Below are 22,065 nucleotides of genomic sequence, written 5' to 3'. Positions count from 1 at the left end.
CTGGCAGAGGGCAGGAGGAAGCTGGAGAGGGCAAGGTCGGCCCCTCTGACCTGGGCTTTTCCTCTGCCTGCTCTGTCGTCACCATTGAAAGCCTCCCAGCAGTGGGGGTACTGGCCCAGCTCCCCCGGAAATACCTGCAGCTGCTCTGGGCTGTTTCCTGCCCTCCTAGCGCCCCCCACCAGGCCCCTGGGCTCCTGCCAGAGGACTGCAGAGCCACATCCCAGCTGGGGGCAGGCCTGGAGGCCCTCACCTTCCCGCACCTGACTGTGCACCCACATCCGTAGGTGAGCACGTCACCAGGTGCAGGGCACTGTGGGTGAGAGGACACTGCAGGGAGAAGCAGCGAATGTGGACAGATAGGAGAATTCAGACTCCTGATGTGACAGGAGCTCGCCTTTCAAGACCAGACTGGAGGGAACTGAGCACACAGGAAATGAATTTGTGTTCTCATTTCTTCCCGGGTGGTAAAAACTGTAACGAGCATCACTCTCACCATTACAAAAACAGACAAACTGCAAGTTCACAAATTTTCTCGAAGCCTCAGAGAACCAAGGCTGCAGGGCAATAAACCAGCCTGAAAGGTAAGAGGAGATGATGCTACAGGGCAAGACAGCTCGAGCAGAAAAACAACAGACAAAAGCAAGGAAATCGAAACCTGGCTCTTTGAAAAGATCAACAGGATTGATTAACATTTAGCTGGCCTGTCCCGGAAAAACAGAGAGAAGGTGCAAACCACCAATATCAGGAGTGAAGGAGGGGCTATCACTACAGTAGCACAGTAAACACAATAAGGAAATATGAACAGGGCCGGCCCCGTGGCTTAGCAGTTGGGTGCTCGCGCTCTGCTACTGGTGGCCCGGGTTCAGATCCTGGGCACGCACCAACACACGGCTTGTCTGAGGCCACGTCCCACATACAGCAACTGGAAGGATGTGCAACTATGACACACAACTATCTACTGGAGCTTTGGGGGGAAAAAAATTAAAATATATATATATGTGAAATATTATGAACAGTTCCATACCCATAAATTTGACTGCTTAGATGAATTGAACTAATTCCTTGCAAGATACAGACTACCAAAAAACACTTAAGAAGAAATAGATCAACTCAATAGTCCTTTGTCTATTTTAAAACTTAAATTTGTAGTCAAAAACCTTCCAAACAAAGCTTCAGACCCAGATGATTTCACTGGTAAATCTACCAAACATTTAAGGATGAAATAATGCCACATCTACACAATCTATTCCAGAAAATAGAAGAGGAGGGAACACTTCCCAACTCATTTTATAAGGTCAGGATTAGACAAAGACATCATATAGAAAGGAAACTACAGACCAATACCCCTTGTCAACATCAATGCAAGAATTCTCAACAAAATATTAGCAAACCAAATCCAAAGATATGTCAGGGAGATAATGCATCATGACCAAGAGAAGTTTTGATAAGAAAAACCAGACAAAGGCATTATAAGAAAAGAAAACTATAAATCAGACCAGTATCCCTCCTGTAAAGAGTCACCAAAGTCTTTAATATAATTGTAGCAAATTGAATTGCCCAAAATGACTCATCATGGCCAAGTAAAATTCATCCCAGGAATGCAAGGTCGGTTTAAGGTATGAAGATCAGTCAACATAATTCACCATGTCAAAACACGAAAAAGAAAACTATTACCATGTCCTTAGGTGCAGAAAAAGAATTTTACAAAATTCAACACCTATTTGTGATGAACAGAAATTCTTAGCAAACTAATTGAGATAGCGTGCTACAGTTACGTAGAGAAATACAGATCAGTTAACTGGAGAGAGTCCAGAAACAGATGGACGCGAGGCCAGTGGATTTTTGAGAAAGATAACACAGTAATTCAGAAGGTAAAGGATGGTTTTTCAAGCAATGTTGTGAACCAACAAGATTGCTCTACAGACAAAGCAGAGCCTGAGCCTGACATTACGTCATGTACAAAACCTGGGTTGGCTCAGAGACCTAGAGGGTTGCAAAGGGCGTCGGTCACACCTCTGGACAAACTGCAAATCAATACATTCTCTTGACCCCATCTGAGAACTGAGGTCACAGGCAAACTACTAACCAGCCATCTGGAGAGAAGCCTGATCGAGCACTGAGTCGCCTGGGACAGACGCCTCTGGAGCCAGCCAGGGGCAGGCGGCCCTGAGCCAGGCTGGTGTTGGGCAGCGTGGGGGCAGAGAAGGCCTCCCTAGGGCACAGGAGGGGCCCCCAGACGGCAGTAGGGGGTTCAGGGTGTCCAAGAGACCGAGGAGGGGGGTGGGTGTCCTGCAGGCCCCAGGTGACCAGCAGGCCCGGGGAGAGTGAGGACGTGGGTGGTCAGACAGGCAGGGACAGTGGTCAGCCCTGGCCATGGAGGATGGGGGACGGGGTGGTGGGGCCTGGTGGGGGGTGTCCAAGGAGAGCTGGCCGTGGCGTCTTCTGTTATCTCACCGCCACTTCCTTCTGCCTGTCCCTCTGCTGATGGCGCTCAGATCCCCGAGATAACAGGGTACTGCTGCCATCAGCGGAACAGCTCAGAGAGGACCCAGAGATGGATGTTATTGGACCCCCCCGCCCCCCGAGGAATCGAGTCTGCCATCCAGGTGAGGGCAGCAGGGCCCCTTCCTGGCCCAGGGTTCTTGGGCCCTGGGTCTCAATCATCACTTCCTTCTGTCTGGATAGGAGGACCGAGCGCCCCTCCTCTGACCCCCTCCTGGTCTGGAAGGATAAATGGGGAGGGGAGAGCGGGCTGGGTCGACAGCAGCAGGGACCAGCCAAGGTAAGGCCCCCCACTGAGACTCCGACATGGGATGTCACTGTGTAGCACAGTAGCCGAGCCTCAGGACCGAGGCCCGGACCAACCCTGATCCTCGGGGGCCCCAACTACAGCTGTACCCCACACCCTGCAGCCCTTCAGCCGGGCCCAGCCCCAGCCAGGCTCACGCTGCCCCTACTTGCTCCTTCCAGATGCCAAAGCTGCTGGTGCTGGCGCTGCCCCTCCTGGGGAGCCTGGTACATGCAGGCCCCGGTGAGTCCCGACCCCTGGCCCCTCACCCCACTGGCCCAGGGACGGGTGGGTTCAGAGAAACCCAGGGCTGTGCGGGCCAGGGAACGGCTGAGCCCAGGGGCCGGGCTGTGTCCTGTCCTGAGGGCGCTTCCTGCCCCAGCCCCAGGCCTCGGTCTGGAGCGAGCGGGCATTGTGGGGGGACAGGAGGCCCCTGGGAGCAAGTGGCCCTGGCAGGTGAGCCTGAGACTCCACACCCACTACTGGAGGCACTTCTGCGGGGGCTCCCTCATCCACCCACAGTGGGTGCTGACCGCCACACACTGCGTGGGACCGTGAGTCTGCTGGGGCCTGGCGGAGTGGGGTGGCCTGGGGCTCCCCCCACGCCCCGGAGGGTCCAGGAGGCTGCTCAGGCCCCTGAGGGGCGCCCCCTCTCCCAGGGACGTCGAAGACCCCGCAGACATCAGGGTGCAGCTGCGCCAGCAGCACCTCTGTCACGGAGACCAGCTGCTGCCCGCCAGCAGGGTCCTCCCCGCCCCGACTACTACACGGTTGAGAACGGGGCCGGCATCGCCCTGCTGGAGCTCCAGGACCCCGTGAACATCTGCAGCCACGTCCAGCTGGTCACTCTGCCCTCCGCCTCTGAGACCTTCCCCACAGGGACGCTGTGCTGGGTGACAGGCTGGGGCGATGTGGACAATGGAGGTGAGCATCAGGGACAGCTGGAGGGCTGGGCGGGAGGACCCAGTCACACCCACGGCCCAGCCTCTGGGGTTCCCTTTGGGGACAGGGCCCCGCCGGGCTGGCTCAGGGAGTGGGAGTTTGGAGACTCTGGAAGGGCGAGGTGGCGGGAGGGAGGATGTGCCGAGCGCGGGGCTGGGAGCCCATCAGACCCGGTGCCGCCCACCTGGGTCCCGGGGCTGCCACCTGGGTTGGCGGAGAAGCCAGCTCCCTCCTGTCTCCGCACCACTGCTTCTTGCCCAGGTGGCGTCCTTCCCCCACCTTCCCGGCCCCCTGCCTGGAGCCCCCTCCCTGCCTGGCCCAGGGAGCAGGTGGTGGGCGCTGGTCCAGATTAAAGAGCACGGAAAGCAGATGTGGCTGTGGCTGTTTCTGGCTGTGGGTGTCGCTGAGGGAGAGGAAGGGGGTCCAGGGCACGGCCAAGTGCAGCTGCTGTCCCTGTGCGTCCCGGCCCCCGAGCAGTGGGCGTCGCTGTGGGGACGGCCCCTCCTGAGCCCCTTGTGCCCGGGGCCGACTTCTCAGCACACTGGCTCGTGTCTCCTTTTGGGGAGCAGCACCGTGCCCTCGGGACACGTAGAGAGACACGGATCATTTAAAGGATGATTCTTGGGGGCCGGCCTGGTGGCGTAGTGGTTAAGTGTGCATGTTCTGCTTTGGCGGCCTGGGATCTGCAGGTTTGGATCCCGGGCGCACACCGTTGCACCCCGTGTCAGGCCATGCTGTGGCGGTATCCCACATAAAGCAGAGGAAGATGGGCACGGATGTTAGCCCAGGGCCGATCTTCCTCAGTAAAAAGAGAAGGATTGGCACAGATGTTAGCTCAGGGCTAGTCTTCCTCACAAAACAAAACAAAACAAAACAAAACGAAACAAAACAAAACATGATTCTCGGGGCACCCAGGCGCCCAGCAAGGGGGTCAGGATGCAGAGCACGGCCCCCACACTCCCCGACCCTCCCCCTCCACACCATCACCTCCTGGCCTTTCCCTGCAGCCCACACTGTGCACGGTCACATGCAGGATGGCTCTTTTGCCCAGTTTTCATGTTTGTGTGCCTGTAATCAATGGTAACATTCTTTGAGCCTCACCCCTCACTGAACGCGTGTCTGTGACGGTCTCCCGCGATGCCGCCTGTAGCCGAGCTCATCATTTCTCACCTCCACTTGGACCCCCCAGAGGTGCCTGTCATCCAGGCTGGACGGACAACAGGGAACTTGTTGTCCCCGTCGGGGTCAGGACTAGGTGGTGGTGGCCGTGCCTGTGTGCACACCCCAAATGTCTGCGCGTGAGCCAGCGAGGGGGCTGCTGAGGGCTGGGGTCTGTGCATCCTCCGCTTTCTAGACAATGTCATATGTGTGTCACCTCCACCCCAGCAATGGGGAGCTGCTCACATTACTCACTCCCCCAATCTGCCATCCTGGTGTGTGGGGTGGTGTCTCATTAAGTATTTAATTTGCATTTTTATGATTTTTGGTGAGGGGACCCCTTTCACCATTGGAGCCCTAGCCCTTGGCAGTGGAGAGGGGACAGCTGTCCTCTTGTGACACAGGGACGGCGCCCCCGAGGGCCCCTCCTCAGACAATCCACCCCCGGTGGATGTTCTAGTAGGGACCCTCGAAACATTTTCCACTGGGACCCAGAGGTGCCCCCCTGTCATTGCTCATGTCAACAAGCCAGTCACTTTCTGGTTGAGCCGTCCTGCATTTCAGATGGTTTCGGTAGCACGGATTTCCAGGCGCGGCAGCTCCCAGGCTCTGGCGGTGGTGCCGTCTCTGTAACCGTGGGTTCGCCCGGCTGTGGGCACCCTGCCATGCGGACCCCGCCTCGAGGCTGCCATCCCTGCTCCCGCTCAGCCGCACGCCTGTCCGCTGTCCCGCCAGGCGGCCTGGGAACCTCGTTCTCTGGAGCAGCCTGCTCTGTCCTCTGTTGGTTGAGTAGCTTGAGTCTCGGATTCGGTCATGCAGTTTTGAGTCCTTCCATAAAATAAGACGTAACCTCTGTCTTTGCAAGTGCCCTCCCTGCCGTTCGCTCTGCTGTGTGGACAGCATTGTGGACACGAACAAAGTGCAGCTAAATTAACGCTGTCTTTGGGGTGTATTCTGGAGCTTCTTAGGCTGTAAAGAACTTTCTAAATCAATATTCACTTCTCTCCTTCTGACTCTCAGATGCAAACATACACATTTAATCTGTAAAGTCTCTAGAAATGACCTCTGACCTTATCAGGGGAGATTCTGAAACAACCTACCAGGCCCCTTCCAGCTCCACCTGACTTCTGTCCCTGCCACCTGCAGACGGGGGGAGACAGGGTGGCCCCGGGGCCTGGGCGCCCTCACTCTGATGTGAAGACCTTGATGGGGGAGGTGCTAAACCTCTTCATTTTCCTTTTGTCTTAAATTTATTGTGATCACAGCCGTCATACACACCTGTCCTAAGAACGTGAAAGAGATGAAGCCGGAACCCCCCGACGTCCCCCCGCCCCCCCCCCCACTTGGGGTCGCCCCTTGCGCGGTGGGGGTGAGCTCTGGCCACCGCTGGCCTCACAGAAGCACACTCAGATTCTCTGAGGTGCAGGCTGTGCCGGGGAGACTGAGGGCTGGGGTCCCGAAGGGAAGCCACAGGGCTCCTCAGGAAGGAGTGGAAGAGGAAAGGGGGAGAGGAGGGGCCTGGGGCTGACGGGGGCCTCAGACCCTGGCTTCCTTTATCTGGCCCCAGATCCCCAGGAACTCGGCCCAGCTCCGCAAGTGGCAGGTGAGAGAGGAAAGAGCGCTGGCTTTATTAGAGAGCGCCATGCTGCCATTCCGCCAGGCCAGGCCGGGCCAGGCTGGGCTGGATGGACTGGGAGGGTCCAGCCCTCCCTCTGTGGCAGCAGGGGTCCTCCCGAGGGGGCCGCCGTGCAGACCCACATGACCCATTTCTGCTGGGCTGCACGAGACCCCCAGGCCGGGAGGGCCGTCCCAGGACAGGGAGGGAGGCATTCTGGGGCAGGACGCCCCTCCCTCTGCCTCACTTTGCTCTCCTGCCAAATGGGACAGAAACGGCACCATGTCACAGAGTCGCCGAGGAGACCACGCAGATGGTGTTTGGGGTTTCTTTTTCGACAGCAGGCCTGGAATCCCGGGGACATCGAGATCTCTGCAGAGAGCTGCGTGATGGGGTGCAGGGGAGCAGAGGGGTCCCCAATGCTGGAGGAGAATTGAGCCAGGACAGGTGAGGGCCCTGAAGTGCCCTCCTGTGGGGACCCGGGCTGGCACTGGGGGGTCCAGGAAGCAGAGGACCTGCGGTCATCCAGACCTGCCCCGCCCCCTGCACTGCACGACATCAGGTCTTCTGGGCCCTGGGAGGGGCGGCCTGGGCAGGAGACCCGTGGGCTCCAACCCTGTTCCCCCCGGAGAGTGATGCCACTATCCATATCATTCGTCATCTGGTCAAATGTGGTACACGCGCTTTTGAGCCACAGCTCCGGGCCAGGTGCTAGCAGGAAGGAGACAAGTCCGTGCCCCGAGAAGCCACATCCTGGTGGATCATCAGGCAACTCCCCCGACCCGTGCCTCAGTTTCCCACATCTAAGAAGGCATCTCAGAGGGACCCACAACCTGGCCTGTGATTGGGAGCCAGGCAGGGAGCTGGGGGGGAGCGGGTGGGGAAGTCCCAGCTCGCCCCAGGGCCCCCTAATCAGCTCGGTCATCAGTTCCTGGCCAGAGGACGGTTAGGGCAGCTGTGCCCAGCTGATCTGTGGTGGAGACCACGGGACCCGGGGACGGGGGTGGGGACAGGGACACTGGGGAGGGTGGGTTGGCAGAGGGACTCCAGTCACGGGGGCCTGAGCTGTCTCTTTCTGCATCCATCTGGGCCTTGAGCTGGGACCCTCCTAGAGAACCCCCAGGACCAGGCTTCCAGAAGACAAAGGAGAGGAGACAATATGCCCCACGGGAACCAGGGAGGGCTTACTGGAGCGGGCATCACTGACCCCCACCCTTGCCTGGGTGAGCAGAAAATTCTTGGGCTTGCAGCCAGGACACCTGGGGTCCGAGCTGGCCTTGCCTTGTTCTGGTTGTGCGCCCCTGAGCCGGCCACTCTCTGCCGGGTGACATCTTCCACATGGGACAAATGGAGGCGACCCCTAACTCTGGGATGTGCGGAAGGCACAGGTGGGGCCACCCGTGGAGCCTGGCCCTCAGCTCCTCCTCCACCCTCCCTCCCTGCCCCAACAGCAGGTACATGGGCCGTCCCTGCCCCACCCCACACCCAGCACGTCGAGGCTCAGAGTGGGCCCTCCTGCTCCCTGCAGTGCAGAGACACCATGGCCCTGGGGCCTGGCGGCCTCCTGCTACTCCTGGCCATGACCGGTGGGTGATCTGGCTGGCTTTGCGGGTGGGGAAAGGAGGGGGCACCTGCACCCCCGGGGCCTCCCGGGAGTCACGTCATTTCCTGTCAATCCTGGAGCTGGAGCTTCTCAGCTAGATAGCCATCCCCAGGCCCAGGGGGCTGTGAGCCCTGGGGAGACTGGGGTGAGGCTGGGGGCTGGGCCGAGAGAGGGTGAAATCTGTCCAGCCTGCTCCTCGTGGGGCCCTTGTGTGCCCTCCGCTCAGCCTGCTCCCCTCCACTGGGTGGCCAGGTCATCAGTGCCTGGCCCAGAGGTGGGGACGGCAGTGGAGGTGGCGGGGTGGATGGCACTGGCAGCCGGGCACCATGGACCCCAGGTGAGTGTCTCCTCTGAGTGGGACCTGGAGGGGTGGGGACCTGGCAAGGCCCAGGCCTGAGGCAGCGCTCAGCGCCTCCCAGCTGTCATTTACAGCCCTTTTCTGGTCCCACCCGGCCTAGCCTGGAACAACTGGCTGACCTAGCCCCACCTGGCCAGGCCCCACCCACCTGGCTGGAACCCTGGCTCCAGTGGCTCAGGATAAGGGGATCCATCCCAGGGTCCCCTGGAGGGCTGGTGGGCATTGCACTGGCCTGTAGACCTGGAAGCCCCTCCCCGGGGCCATGGGAGGGCAGTCAGAGCAGGCCCCCCACCTCCCACTGCTGAGCCCCTTTCCTCTCTCATCCCTCAGCCTGCTCCTCTGCCTCCTTCTCTAGGTGTCTCCTGCGGGGCTCTGCACCCAGAGACGTCCCCAACAGGTGTGTGTGTGTGGGGGGGCTGGCGTCTGGGATCGCCTCCTGCAGGGCTTCAGCTGGGAGGAAAACCTCAGAGGTGATAGGGCCCTTCCTGGGGTCCAGGGTGGCAAAGCGTGTTAGCACAGACGGTTTCTGCCTGGACCTCTTGGTGAAGGGGTGTTGGCCAGGGTCCCCCCGGCAAAGTGACTTTCCTCCCCTTTGCAGTTAACGGAGGCTAGGAAGAGACCCTGCTACACCCCGATCTTTCTCCTCTGAACTTCACTGTCCGTCGATGACTCTTGTCTGAATCAATTACTGTTGATCTGCCCTTGGCGCCTTTCTTAGTGCATCTTTCTGTTCCCTCCACGTGAACTGGAGGGGCTGCCCTCCCCATGGGTTATCCATCCAGCCATCCAGCCATCCATTGTCTATCGCCTATCACCTACCTCTCATCTATTTATCTGTATCTGTCAATCATCTAACATTTACATCAGTGTGGACTCACAAATCCCCATTTTATTCATTTCTATGGATTATAATCTATTCTTATCATTACTTTGAAGCTCAAAATAATCCATCCCAGATTTGGCCAGTAGGAGCCCCTCCCAGTTGGCTCTTCTGTCTTAAATTTTTTTAATCTAGTGAGGTGAAATTCACGTAAGATAAAATTACCCATTTTCAAGTGAACAACTCAGCAGCATTTAGCACACGCACAGTGTTGTGCAACCTCCTCTCCGGTCCTAGGACGTTCCCATCACCTCCAAGGAGCCCCCTCCCCATTAAGCACTCCCGCCCATCCCCCCGCCTCCTGGGTCTTTTGAACGGGCCCCATCATCCCCTGAGCCCCTTCTTACTGCCCCTTACTTTCTGGCACACCAAGATGCTCCAAGTTCACTGTGCGGGTGTCCGGCCCCCAACCTGGACCCACCCCGGCCCGAGGCACTCTGGTTACATTTCATGTAGTGTGGTGTGCTTAGGGCTCTGGGATCCTTTCTCCTCACCCATGATGCTCTGGGGCAGCTCCAGCAGACAGGGTGGTCAAGGAAGGCTTCCTGGAGGAAGCAGCCTTTAGGGATCCCCCACTGAAAACCCGCCTTCTCTATCTTAGGGTGCGGCCGGCCCCAGGCTTCAGATGCAGAAGGCCGCATTGTGGGCGGTCATGCTGCCCAGGCCGGTGCATGGCCCTGGCAGGCCAGCCTCCGGCTGCGGAAGGTGCACGTGTGTGGAGGAGCTCTTCTCAGCCCTCAGTGGGTGCTCACAGCAGCCCACTGCTTCTCGGGGTGAGTGTCCCGAGTGAGTGGAGGCAGCCTGGAGGCCCGGGCCTGCATGGGGTGGGGCAGGCAGCACAGAGGCCTCCGCTAGCTTGACTCACTCGTGACCTCTCTGGGCCTCAGTTTCCCCCTCAGTAAAAAGGGAGGAACCACAATACCACCTGCCACATGCAGCCCCAGGGTTCAGAGGGCACCCCCAGCTGCCAGACTCTGGTACTGACAGCCTCAGGAGTTTCCAAAGCCAGACCAGTGTGACGCTGCTTCCGCGTGTCTTTGCACGCCTCCGGATGCCGGCGGCTCCTTCCCTCCCTCTCTCCTCACTGCCTGTTTCTTCTTCCCGTGGAGCAGCCCCTGTGGGTCTTAGGAGCATCACTGGCCGCCAGCGTCCTCCAACATCCTCCAGCCTGGGGACGGGACCTGGCATTTCCGCCCCCCAGGATGCTGATTTAATCTCTGGGGCCTGGAGGGTGGGGCCGCTGCCAGCTCCCAGGATCTGGCCAGATGTCAGAGCAGCTGCTTCCATATAAGCAGAAGAGGGAGGCTGTGGACCTCGGACCCGGGCAGGCGTGGGGTCTGGGTGGGCTGGGCGCTGACCTCTCGCCTCTGGCCGGCCCTCTCATGCCTACCCACCCTACCCTCCCAGGTCCCTGAACTCATCCGACTACCAGGTCCACCTGGGACAGCTGACCATCACCCTGTCCCCCGATTTCTCCACCGTGAGGCAGATCATCCTGTTCTCCGGCCACCCGGGAGCACCGGGGTCCAGTGGGGACATCGCCCTGCTGCAGCTGAGCACCCCCGTGACGCTCTCCAGCCGGGTCCTTCCCGTCTGCCTCCCCGAGGCCTCAGCTAACTTCCGCCCGGGAACACCGTGCTGGGTGACGGGCTGGGGCTACACGGCAGAGGGAAGTGAGGAGCCCCCAAAGCCCCCGTGGGGATGGAGGCAGGTGGGGCAGGCCCAGGGAGGAGCCAGGAGGGATGGTGACAGCCAGCCGAGGCTGCCCCTGTAGCCCCCGTTCCAAAGTCTGTGCTACGCTGATTCACATCAAGGTCTCAGGGTGTGAGCCACACCGTGTGTCAGTGCCTGGGGTCACCATGTGCAGGTCTGCATCTGGAGGACCCTCACACTGAGGGATGGTCCTCCCCTTCCAACCCCCAGAGCCACTGCAGCCCCCGTACAGCCTACAAGAGGCGGAAGTCTCCATTGTGGACATTGAGACCTGCACCCAGGACTACACCGGCACAGGCAGCAGCTCTATCCAGCCGGACATGCTGTGTGCCCAGGGCCCCGGCGATGCCTGCCAGGTGAGCCCAGCGGGGCAGGTGGAGGCTGCCGCCCGGGAACACCGTGCTGGGTGACGGGCTGGGGCTACACGGCAGAGGGAAGTGAGGAGCTGCAGGCCTGGCAGCCTGGTCCTCACCCCACTCTGCCCCCAGGACGACTCCGGAGGGCCTCTGGTCTGCCAGGTGGACGGGACCTGGCTGCAAGTCGGCGTGGTGAGCTGGGGCGAGGGCTGCGGCCGCCCTGACCGGCCTGGGGTCTACACCCGCGTCCCTGCCTATGTGAACTGGATCCGCCGCCACGTCCTGGCCTCGGGGGGCTCGGGTCCTGGGCTCACGGGGCCCCCTCTCCTTTTCCTTGCCAGCTTCTTCCTCCCCGGCCTCCTCCTCCTCCTCATCTCCTGTGTCCTGGTGGCCAAATGCTCTCTCCATAGGGCTTGGGTTGGCTCTCCCTCCCTTCTGGCCTCTGACCCTTGACCCTGATCTGCACAACCTCCTGCAATCAGCAGAACAATGTGCCCCCAAGAAAAGTGTCCATGTCTTAATCCCCAGAACCTGTGACCACGTTCTCCTACAGGGCAAGGACTCTGCATGTGGGATTAAGGCTCAGGAGCTCGAGGTGGGAACTCATCTGGGTATCAGGGATCCCGTGTCATCAAAGGGTGCTTACAGTGGTAGAGTCCACGCAGGAGGTCACAGATGCGACGAGAGCTGCACCCGACCCACTGTTACTGGCTTTGAAAACGGGGAAGGGGCCATGGGCAGAGCAATGCGGTGACCTCCAGAAGCAGGGAAGGCTCTCAATTTATAGCCAGCAACACAAATGGCACCCAGTCCTCCAGCCACAGGAACTGAATTCTGCCAACAGCGCGGAGAAGCTTCTCCCTGGAGCCTCCGGAAGACACGCCACCGTTTCCACTTTGATGCCACGAGACCCAAGCCAGACACCCGACCTCCACGACCATCAGATGATAAACCTGGGTTGCTTTAAACCACTAAGTTGCTGGTGATTTGCTGTGTCCACTACCTGGCTGCAGGCCAGCATGGTGAGCTGTGGTGAGGGCTGCAGCCGCCCAGACCGGCCCCCGGTCTAGACCTGCGTTCCTACCTCTGCACGGAGCCTAGGTCAGCTCTCCCTCCTTCATCTCCAACCCTTGACCCATGACCCGCCCCCTCTTGCCCCGGCAGGGCACATGCTGGGCCTGGAAGAAGAGCCCTGCAACAGCCCTGCTCCGTGTCTTCTCCCTGTGGGAAAACGGAGGCTGGGGGATGCAATCATCTGCCAAAGTAGCATGCAGGAAGGTCTGTAGACCACAGCACTGGGCATCCACGCCATGTGCCCCCCACGCCCACCCAAGCAGGGCGTGGCCCACTCCTTGGAGTCCTGAAGTTCCCCTACATGTCCACCAGAGGGAGCCCTGGCACCGCTCTCCACACCTGCAGAGAGGGGCTGGGCAGGCGGGTAGGGGGGCAGGGGCTGGCTGCCTGCCCACCTTTTACCTGCCCACGGGGTCAGGGTCACAGAGCTGGGATCTTACTGCAGCCCTGGACCCTGGATGGGGACTCACTGCCCACATGAGAGCCAACAGGCCCGTCTCAACCAGATGGAGCCCCCCCACAGTGCCTCCCACCACGCACACCACCCTGGAGCGGCTGTGGGCAGGCCAGGAGGCCTGCTATCCAGCCACAGTGGGCTCCTGCTTGGCTGCGTGGAGAGGACCTGGAGCCCACCCTGCAGCCTGCTCTGCACTGGGCTCAGCCCCCAGTGTGTCACAGCTGTCATCCACAGAACCCTCGAGGGATCCCAAGTTCTCTCCTGCTCCGCCCGTTCTGCGCCCACTGCCACAGGGAGGGAGCACGTGGTGGGGCTGTGGACCAGCCCTGCGCCCTGATAAGCAAGCAGGATGTGGGCTGGGGTCAAGGGTCGGGCATTTGGGGTGGGGAGATGACTGAGAGTGGGGCACCCTCTGCAGCCCTAGGCTGACCACTCAGCTGGGAAGCTCTCCCCGCGGGGGACCCCCCCACCTCTGCGCACACAGCTCCCAGCCCCATGGGAGCCCCGGCAGAAACTTCCTCCTACGTGGAGCAAGACTCAGTTTCTCCAGTGTGAATGGTGCCACGTGGTCTGGCTGCTCTCGTGAGCTCAGTGCTCCCGCTGGAGAAGAGCTTTCTATGCGTGGACCTGCTGAAGTGGGGACTGCAGAGGCAGAAGGGGACAGGCCAAGGCTCTGTGGAGACCCCAACCCTGCCGGTGGGGGCCAGTGCTGGAGCCAGGCGTGGATGGCCTCACACAGCTCTGCCCTGGCCAGGCACTGGCTCGCCACCCTCCCACGCGGATGGACACCTCCTGACAGTGGTAATCCAACGTGTTTCTTAAATAAGTTAATATTTATTGTTTTGCCCCCCCCTTCCCCTCCCCTTGACTTGAGAAGCCAAATTTTCTGAATCAAATTATTGCAACGTTTAACCTGAATTTATAAAAGAAATGAAACAAAATGAGGGGGATCAGCTGAGACCTCTCAGCCTGGGCCCCAGAGACGCCTGTCGGAGGCGGGCTGGGGGTCTTATTGCGTGGGTGCCACGCCCTGGAGCCCGGCTGTTTCCTGGAGACCGGAGCCTGCAGGCATTTTCCCGAACACCAAGTGGACAGAATGGAGAGGGTGGGCGCGGGAGGGGAGATGGAGAGACAGCCGTGAGGGTGGAGACACACGGACAAGAACTCGGACTGTGAGTGACGGTGAAGCATAACCACGGTGGCCTCGGGGACTGAGCTGCCACCTGTGAGGGCACAAATGGCCCCAAGCGCGTGTTCCCTATACAATTAAGTGGTCGTGAGGATGGGGCTCTGCTGGGCGCCTCTGCCTTCCTCCTTTTGGTCACTTTCTGGCCCTTGTCCCATGGACACAGCTCTCTCGTTATGGGACTGTGACCAAACCACTGGCATGGCCTCAGACCAGTGCAGCATGACTCGAAGAAACCCATACCTGACTCGACAGGACGGAGGCTCGCGGCTGAGGGGCCCCCCTCTGCTTTGCCCAGTACCAGCATTTGCCTCCCTCTCCCCCAATAACATCCGCCCGGGTTCCTCTGCTCTCCGCGGTGGGGCCTGAGCCAGGGTCCACGCACAGCCCCACTCAGGGGCCACCACCCCGCTGGGTGCACCCAACCCCAGTGCCAAAGCCGGTGTGGCCTTGTGCCCTGAGCTACACGGGCTCATCTACACTGTCATGAGGGCCGGGGATGGCCGGGGGTGACCCTGCTTTCTTTAAGGGGTTCTGGGGGACTTCAAGGTGCAGTCCCTGCCCCCTCTCTGGGGGGTCACCAGAGGGCACGTGAGGCTCTGTTTCGTGGGGTTTGGGGGGTTCCGTGGCCCCTGAGGAGGAAGCTCTCGGTTCTGAGGCCACACCGTGACCACCATCCAAGAACAGGTCCCCGCCGGGGCCCCCAATGCTCAGCGGCTCGAAGGCGAAGTTGGGGACAGTCAGGTGCTCTGTGCGGCAGGCCTGGCCCCACCGCTCCCCTCTGGCGGCAGGGTCCCCCCCCGCCCCCTCCGCGGGCTCCAGGCAGTCCCTGTGGGGTGCGGCCTCACAGGATGGCGTCCTCCGCCGCAGGGTGGTGCTGCCGCCCTCGGCCGCGGGGGGCCGGGCCGTGCCCTCGTCCTCCGTGGGTGGCTCCACAGAGATGCAGGGGGGGCTCATCTTCTTCTTCCGGCGTGCTCCCAGGGCCAGCTCGGCCTCCGGGCCTCGAGACTTCACCTCCCCAGCCTCCGGGCAGCTGTCCCCGCCACCCTGCTCCCCCAAGGGCCGCCTCTGCTCGTCCGCCCGGCCCGGCTGGTCCAGGAAGCCCTGGGTGTTGATACCGCAGAACCTGTGCGGGTCCGGCTCACCGCCCGCCACTCCATGAGCAGCAGGAGAAGCCGAATGCGACGCCGAGGGGCTGCGGGCCGAGCTGGTGATGTGGCTGACCTCCTCATCGGCCGGGTCTGGGGCCTCGGCTTCCTCCCCATTGGCGGCCAGCGGCTGGCTGGAGATGCAGCGCTGTCCAAAAGTGTGCTTGCGGGTGCGGATGCTGGGGGGCCGTGGGGAACGGGGTGGGGTCCTCAAGGAGGCCCCCAGGGATGTCTGCCTTGCAGGGGTCTTCCTGCCAGACTCTCCCCAGGTGGGGCCACTGTCCCCAGGGCCGTCGACCTGCCCTTCCAAGGAGTCAGTGCGCATGGCCTCCTGGAAAGGCATGGGCTCGGGTGAGACCAGGCACAGCCAAGCCAGGGGTGCAGGGACCCCTCCCTACCCCATGGCCAGGGTGGGCTCTTGACGCCTCCAAGACTAGGGACCCAGGGAGAGCTGGGGATGGGAGCCCTGGTACCGCTGCCACTGTGTCTAGCCCCACCCACGCCACCCTGGGGACCACCCCAAGGGCAGGTGCCACCCTGCCAGTGCTGGTCGTGTTGGGGAAAAGCTGTGAGGAGTGGAGGGCTGGGGCCTGAGCTTCTGTGGGCAGAGCCTGCAGTGGACGCAGGAGACCCCGGAGGCCACAGCTGGAGTGAGACCACTGCCCCATGTTGTGCGCCACCCGCCCAGCTGGGCACCCTGAGGACGGGGGCAGGAGAGGAGCCGTGGCTGCAGGCAGGGTGGAGTGTACGTGGGGAAACTGAGACTGCTGCCCGAGGACGCAGCTCGGATCCCTGTAGCAGGATGCTCTGTTGTCACAGGTTGCAGGGACACAGTGTGTCCCCCTTCCCCAGCGTCCCTGTTGTTCAGCCTTCAAATACGGAGAAAGTACCCCCATGGAGCCCCCAGGCCTCTGCTTTAGGACCAGGGGAGCTCCTCCTACCTGTCTGCAGAGCAGCCGGCTGAGGCTAGGCGAGCGGGCGGCGCCCCGAGGAGGCAGGGCAAGGAGTGTGTCGCTGCCCCTGGCTGGGGAGGACGCGGCCGAGAGGACCTGGAGGGAGGCACAGGACTCCACGGGCGGCGAGTGCGCGGAAGTGACCGGGCCTGGGGCAGGAAGGCGTCTGAACCACGCAGCCACTGCCTGGCCCCGTCCTCCCTCCCCGCCTGGCCCTTGTCCTCCTCCTACCACTGTGAGGGGCCATACCCGAGGGGGCGGTGCCTGCGTAGGTCTCCATCTCCACCTCCTGCAGCCGGTGGGGGTGAGGGGCTGAGGCCGGCGCCACGGGCCGGAACATGTAGCTGTCGTTGGGCAGCGAGAGCATCCGGGACACGGACACCTTACGTACAACCAGGAGGCTAGGAGCGTCCGGCCCGGTGCCCTGGCTCTGCTGGGCCGCGGGCGTGGGCCAGGCGGGGGGCCCCTGCGCCATCTCCAGTTCGAGCTCGGCGTCCAGCTCAGCGTCCTCGCGGGCCTCCTTGTTGCTTTCTTCCAGGTGCTTCATGAGCACGGCCACCACCACGTTCACCAGCACGAACTGGGCCACCAGCACGAAGGTGACGAAGTAGACAGGCGAGACGGCTGGCAGGTAGCTGAGACAGTGCTTGTCCTCACGCGCGCACTCCCGCAGCGTGTCCTGTGGGCCAAGAGCGCGTGGGCAAGCTCCCACCGCCGCCAGCAGGCCACCCCACAGACCCCACCCCGCCGCCGGGCCCAGCGGTACCTTCATGATCCCGTTCCAGTTGTCCCCCGTAGACACGCGGAACAGCGTGAGGAAGGCCATGCCGAAGTTGGAGAAGGTGGCGTGCCGGCTCAGGCCCTCACAAGGGTTATCCTCGCTGCACTCTGCGGGGAGAGCCCGCCGGTCAGCCACACTCGTGGGGGCTGTGCACACACGGGCACTGGAGGCCCCGCATTACCCCCACGGGCTCTGCCCTGTCCCCAGGAAGAAGGTCATGCTCCTCTGGGCACAAGGCGGTAACTCAGGGGCCCTGGCAGGTGGGCACCCGCAGGGGGCACCTCTGGGGAGCCATGTGCCTCTGAAGCAAGCTGGGCGTGGCTCCTCCTCAACATGGGGGCTGCTTCGGGGAGTGGCCTGGAGCTTGACCTCAGGTCTAGGACTTTCTGGACAGAGGCTGCCTCTGTGCGTGCGCGAGCCAGGCCCCTGGCTCTTGCCCAGCTCTGGCTCAGCCCCAGCAGATGCACCGCCTGTGTCCCAGGCCTGCCGCTTGGGTCAGCACACTCTCAGTCCCCTGCGGAGCAATGGGGCTGCCCTGGGGTGTGAGACACCCCAGATGCTGGGCCAAGAGCCAGGAGTCATCAGGCCTGGGGTCTTGGGCACCAGCCGCCACGTCCCAGGAGCCCCCTCTGGGCAGCCCACGAGCTGTCACAGCCGCCTCATGGACAGGCACACTGGTGGCTCCTGGAAGCCACTGACCGTTCAGGAAAGCCTGGCCAGAAGGGGAGAGGGACCCACAGGGACTGGGCTGCCCAGATTGGCCAGAGCCCCTGGGGGGGCTCAAAAAATCCTCGGTGACAATTTAAAAGAATGCCCTGCAGTATGTGTCCCCTGGGAACCACGTGCAGTTCAGGTCATCATGTGTGTTTGTGTGGGTGTGTCTGCATGTGCACGCTTGCTCACACTCCTGTGGCTCTGTCCTCCTGGTAGTGTGAACACGTGTGTTTGGCCGCGTGTGTGTCTGCCTCGTGCAGGGAAGGACTGAAAAGACATCACAGAGGACGTGTAGCCCCACCTCAGCCTGCCAGTGCCCGAGCTGTCTGTGGGCAGTGCGCGCAGGAGCGAGGCTGCGTGGGCCATGTGCACAGGGGTGAGGCTGCGCATTCCGAGGCTCCAGGTCTGCGGGGAGGGTGCGGGGCAGCCGTACTCACCGAGCCTCCCGAAGAGCTCCACTCCCAGGGCAGCATAGATAAAAAACAGGAGCATGAAAAGGAGGCCGAGGTTCCCTACCTACACGGGAGAGAAGCACAGTAGGTCAGCCCCGCCCGCCAGGCACTTGGCGCCTGGCGCCCCGCCCCGCCACTCTCACCCCCCCGTTCCCAGCTGGGCAGTGGGTCAAGTTCCCAGAGACGGCCCTGGAGCCCTGTTCTTAACTCAATCCTCCTGGCCCTGCAGCTCCCACGGCCCCCAGGGGCACCCTGTCCTCCTTGGCACCCAAGGCCCCTCCTTGACTCCTCATGCCCACCCCACACCCAGGACCACCCCTGCCTCCAGCTCCTCTGCTCCCCAGGCCCTAGGAGGCCTCCCTGGGCTCTGGTGGATTCCGGGCAGGGCCTGCTGCAGCTCTAGGGGCCCCATGGGGAGGCCGAGGCTGGAGCTCTGCACACTGAGGCCTCGCCCTACTCTCAGCCCGAAGCCCTTGTGAACCTCACCGGCCTGCCCTCCCAGCACTCGCTCATGTTGCACGCCAGGCAAGGCACCCCATCTTCGTGTGCCCCCGGTGCCCCTGACGTTGGCTGCTCCCCGCTCCGCCCCTCCCGTCACTCCCACAGACACTTGCAGGCACAGGAACGCTGGGACTGCACTGAGACAGGGCTGAGGAATGCTGCCAAGGGGCGAGTGGGGGCCCCCGAAGGTGGAGGCCACGGAGGGCTGCTGGGTGGACAGGTGCGTGGGTGAGATGGTCCCGGAGATGAGGTGCTGGATAGACAGGCAGCTATAGGGGCAGCTGGGTGGATAGGAACATGCTGGGCTGGTGGACAGACGCTGGCCACGAGGGCTGGATGATGCACAGACGGACACATGAGTGGATGGGTGGCCAGAGGGACTGGATCCTGCACAGACGGGCATGAGTCTCAGCTCAAGAGCCCACAGAAAATCGGGGGGGGACTGTGGACACGGGAAGCGAGCACGCAGGGCCTGAAGCAACTCCGTGCAGAACAGAGGCCTGCAGACGACACCTGAGCCCGGGGTGCGGTCCCCAAATTCAGACAAGCCCATTTCCTCTGCCTGAATCCCACTGTGTCCAGAATTGGACTGGGGAGGTGGGCACCAGCTATCAGGCTTCCCCAGAGGGACTGAGGCCCTCTCCCAGGCGGGCAAGCTCTCCCAGCACAGCTGGACTGTTGCCTGCACACGAGTGTGTGTGTGCAACCACGGCTGCTGCACCACCAGATGACCAAGTGAACAAATGAACAAACAGATGACAGTGAGCCAGGCTTTCCCTGCAGCCTTGTCCTCTTGGGGGCATCTCTGACACCCACCCTTGGGGCAGAGAAGCCGAGCGGGCACCAAGACTCAGGGCTGCCGACCTACCTGAGGCAGGGCTTGAACCACCGTGTCCAGCAGGGCCCGCATACCCGTGGCCATCTTGAGCAGCTTCAGCACTAGGGCCGGGAGCCGAGCATTAGCGGGGCAGCTGGAGGCCGGGCAGTCCGAGTCTCCCCCAGCAGGCTGAGACCCTGGACCGTCCCTGCCCCCCTCACTCCCCATCACCAGCACCGCCCATCCGCTCACGTCTCAGGGTGTGGTGAGGAAGGCTGGGGGCCAGCGAGCACCAGGACCCCGCCTGCTGGACCCGGGTTGTGGAGGCCATAGCAGGGCCCTCCTGACAGGCCCCTGGACCCCGGGTGGACGGCGGGTGGCCTACCGCGGGCAATGCGCAGCACACGCATGATGCGGATGATGGTGGGGTTGATGGGCAGGGCCGCGCTCATCTCGATCTCCTCCAGCGTGATCCCCATGATGGACAGCAGGACGATGGCCAGGTCCAGCTGGTTCCACCTGGGCCGGCGGGCGGGCAGGCATGGCTTAGCCTCAGCCACCGCCTCCTTCCCTGCGCCCCAGCCCTTCAGAGTCCATCAGGGAGTTGCAAGCAGGAATGCCCTCCCTGTCACCAGGGAATGTCCTGGTGTCACCCGAAGGGTGCGTCCCGCATCGCTACTCAGCACAGCCATCTTTGCAGACCTCAGGCTGGGCCCTCAAGGAGGAGGGCTGGCACTTACCTTCCCCCAAGAGCCCATGGGTCCTCCAGGGAGCCGGGTGCCCTGCCCCACACACCTGTCCTTGAAGAACCTCCGGAACCCAAACGCCACCAGCTTCAGCACGGCCTCAAGGACGAAGACGATGGTGAACACGTAGTTGCAGTACTTGAGGGCCTCGTCCAGCGACTGGGGGCAGAGAGGCAGGCTAGGGACAGCCCGGCCGGCCCCTCTTCACCCTGCACACTGGGCACCCCCGGCACCTGCATCCTCATCACCCTGCTCGTCTCTCTCCTCTGCCGACCTGGCTGCCTCCAGCACACGGCGAGACTTAGACCCATCTATTGAGCACCTGTATGCGGCCTGTGCCTGGATTCACCGGTGCAGCATCTTGAGCACAGCCCTCAGGTGGTGAGCCCTGCCCCTTCAAGCCCAGACTCCGGGCCCCGCCTCCACCAGGGCCCATCCACAGCCCAGGGCAGGGGCCGCTGCGCCACACGGAGCTCAGCTTCACGCAAAGCCCAGTGGGTTCTGGTTCAAAGGCCGGCTGTTACTCGGAGAGTGCTCCCTCCCTCTGGCAGGGGAGGAGGGCGCGTCCTTCCTTAACGAAATGACCGCAACGCAGATGTAATCGGGCAAAAGGAAAAACTGCCCGTCTTATGCCCGCCTATCTCCCGCCAGCCCCCTTCCTCAGTCCAGCTTTTTCCTGGATTGAAATCCACAGCCTGCGAAGCCGGACTCCGGGACACTCCCCCAGCCAGTGTTTGGAGACTGAACCACTCGCAGGGCGGGGAAGGCCCTCCAGAGCAGGTGACCCCGGGAGTTTCAACTGACTTTAAAAGACGAACCGTTTATTGAAGCCATTGCTCCACACACCCCACGGACCCCGGTGAGGGTTCAGGTGGGGCTGCAGACCTGGGACTCCCCAATTCTCAGGGTAGCACCTACTGATCCAGCCACCCAGCTGAGCGCCGGACCCCACCCGCGGCCCCCTGGGGGCCCATCTCCCTGCGGTGGGTCCTGGGGGAAGGGTAGGTGGGGTCTCGACGCACAAGCACCTTGGGCTGGTTGTAGTGCTCCACCGACATGGTGATGACGTTAACCCCGATGATGAAGGTGATGAAGAGATCAAGGTAGTGGCTGGTGCACAGTGAGTGGATGGAGCGACGGGCGGGTGAATAGTCAGCATAGTAAGGCCGACGCTGGGCTTCTGCAGGGAGACGGGGCGAGCTGAGCGGGGTCAGCAAGCTGCCTGTACCCTGGTGGCACCCGATGGCCCTCTCTGCCTCCCAGGAGGCTGGAGTGTGGAGGTGGCTGGAGGAGGGCCCCGGGCTCAGATGTGGAGGGTTTGCAGCAGGCTGGAGAACGGGATTTCTCCTGAGAAAGGGGTCCCATTCTAGGTAAGAAGTGGTCCCTTGTGAGTCCAGCTCCTGTTGTGGGCTGGAAGACACGGGCATGGAGACCCCGGGAGGAGTGGGCCTTGCAGGAAGGTCACCCACTGACCTCCTCAACTGCGGGGGCCCTGGCCCCACGACAGGCCCCAGGAGTCGGCCTGGAAGTTGAGACCCCAACTGGGACCTGCCCAGACCCTGCCTGCCCGGGACTCCCATGCTAGGACCTTTGTGGTCCACTCTTCAGGGCTGGCACTGGGGTTCAGAAACACCTCGACGACGAAAAGCAGGCAGAAGGGAGCTTTCTTGGGGGGCAGAGCCGGTCCTGCCCGCACTCCATCTCCCAGTCTGGGCATGAGCTGCCCTCTGGTCACCAGGCCGAGTCCCTTCCCTCCTCACCCTCCAAGGGGCCAGTAGACACTGCCTGTCGTCTGGAGTGTGCTGGACCTCTGGTCCACCTGA

The 22,065-nt window shown here is 61.9% G+C and overlaps 2 protein-coding genes across 4 annotated transcripts in view; one reads left to right on the top strand and one right to left on the bottom strand.

The window, feature by feature from the left end:
• The first annotated feature begins 2,698 nt into the window (after positions 1 to 2,698).
• TPSG1 (tryptase gamma 1) lies at positions 2,699 to 11,888 on the top strand. The gene is given in 13 exon segments (XM_087417794.1): positions 2,699 to 2,782; positions 2,971 to 3,031; positions 3,171 to 3,342; positions 3,448 to 3,536; positions 3,539 to 4,072; positions 4,881 to 5,028; positions 5,293 to 5,347; positions 6,456 to 6,491; positions 8,359 to 8,443; positions 9,946 to 10,117; positions 10,752 to 11,017; positions 11,268 to 11,413; positions 11,546 to 11,888. Coding segments are annotated over 12 exon segments (2,085 nt in total). The 5' UTR covers positions 2,699 to 2,782; the 3' UTR covers positions 11,867 to 11,888.
• A 1,885-nt stretch (positions 11,889 to 13,773) lies between these two features.
• The window catches only part of CACNA1H (calcium voltage-gated channel subunit alpha1 H), a 28,226-nt gene continuing 19,934 nt past the window's right edge, over positions 13,774 to 22,065 (bottom strand). For all 3 annotated transcript variants that reach the window (XM_087449333.1, XM_087449334.1, XM_087449335.1), the window contains 9 exons: positions 21,271 to 21,422; positions 20,292 to 20,401; positions 19,882 to 20,015; positions 19,548 to 19,618; positions 18,164 to 18,242; positions 16,998 to 17,119; positions 16,481 to 16,910; positions 16,220 to 16,380; positions 13,774 to 15,609 (listed from right to left, as the gene is read on the bottom strand). In XM_087449333.1, coding sequence (XP_087305459.1) covers positions 14,593 to 15,609; positions 16,220 to 16,380; positions 16,481 to 16,910; positions 16,998 to 17,119; positions 18,164 to 18,242; positions 19,548 to 19,618; positions 19,882 to 20,015; positions 20,292 to 20,401; positions 21,271 to 21,422 — 2,276 coding nt within the window. In that variant the 3' untranslated portion in view covers positions 13,774 to 14,592. The remainder of the gene's footprint in view (positions 15,610 to 16,219; positions 16,381 to 16,480; positions 16,911 to 16,997; positions 17,120 to 18,163; positions 18,243 to 19,547; positions 19,619 to 19,881; positions 20,016 to 20,291; positions 20,402 to 21,270; positions 21,423 to 22,065) is intronic.

This window comes from Ceratotherium simum, chromosome 26 (assembly GCF_057802395.1).
Source record: "Ceratotherium simum simum isolate JZ-2026a chromosome 26, ASM5780239v1, whole genome shotgun sequence".
Lineage (NCBI taxonomy): Eukaryota > Metazoa > Chordata > Mammalia > Perissodactyla > Rhinocerotidae > Ceratotherium > Ceratotherium simum.
The sequence above is the reverse complement of the archived record's forward strand: the minus strand, read 5'-3'. Positions and strand labels throughout refer to the sequence as shown.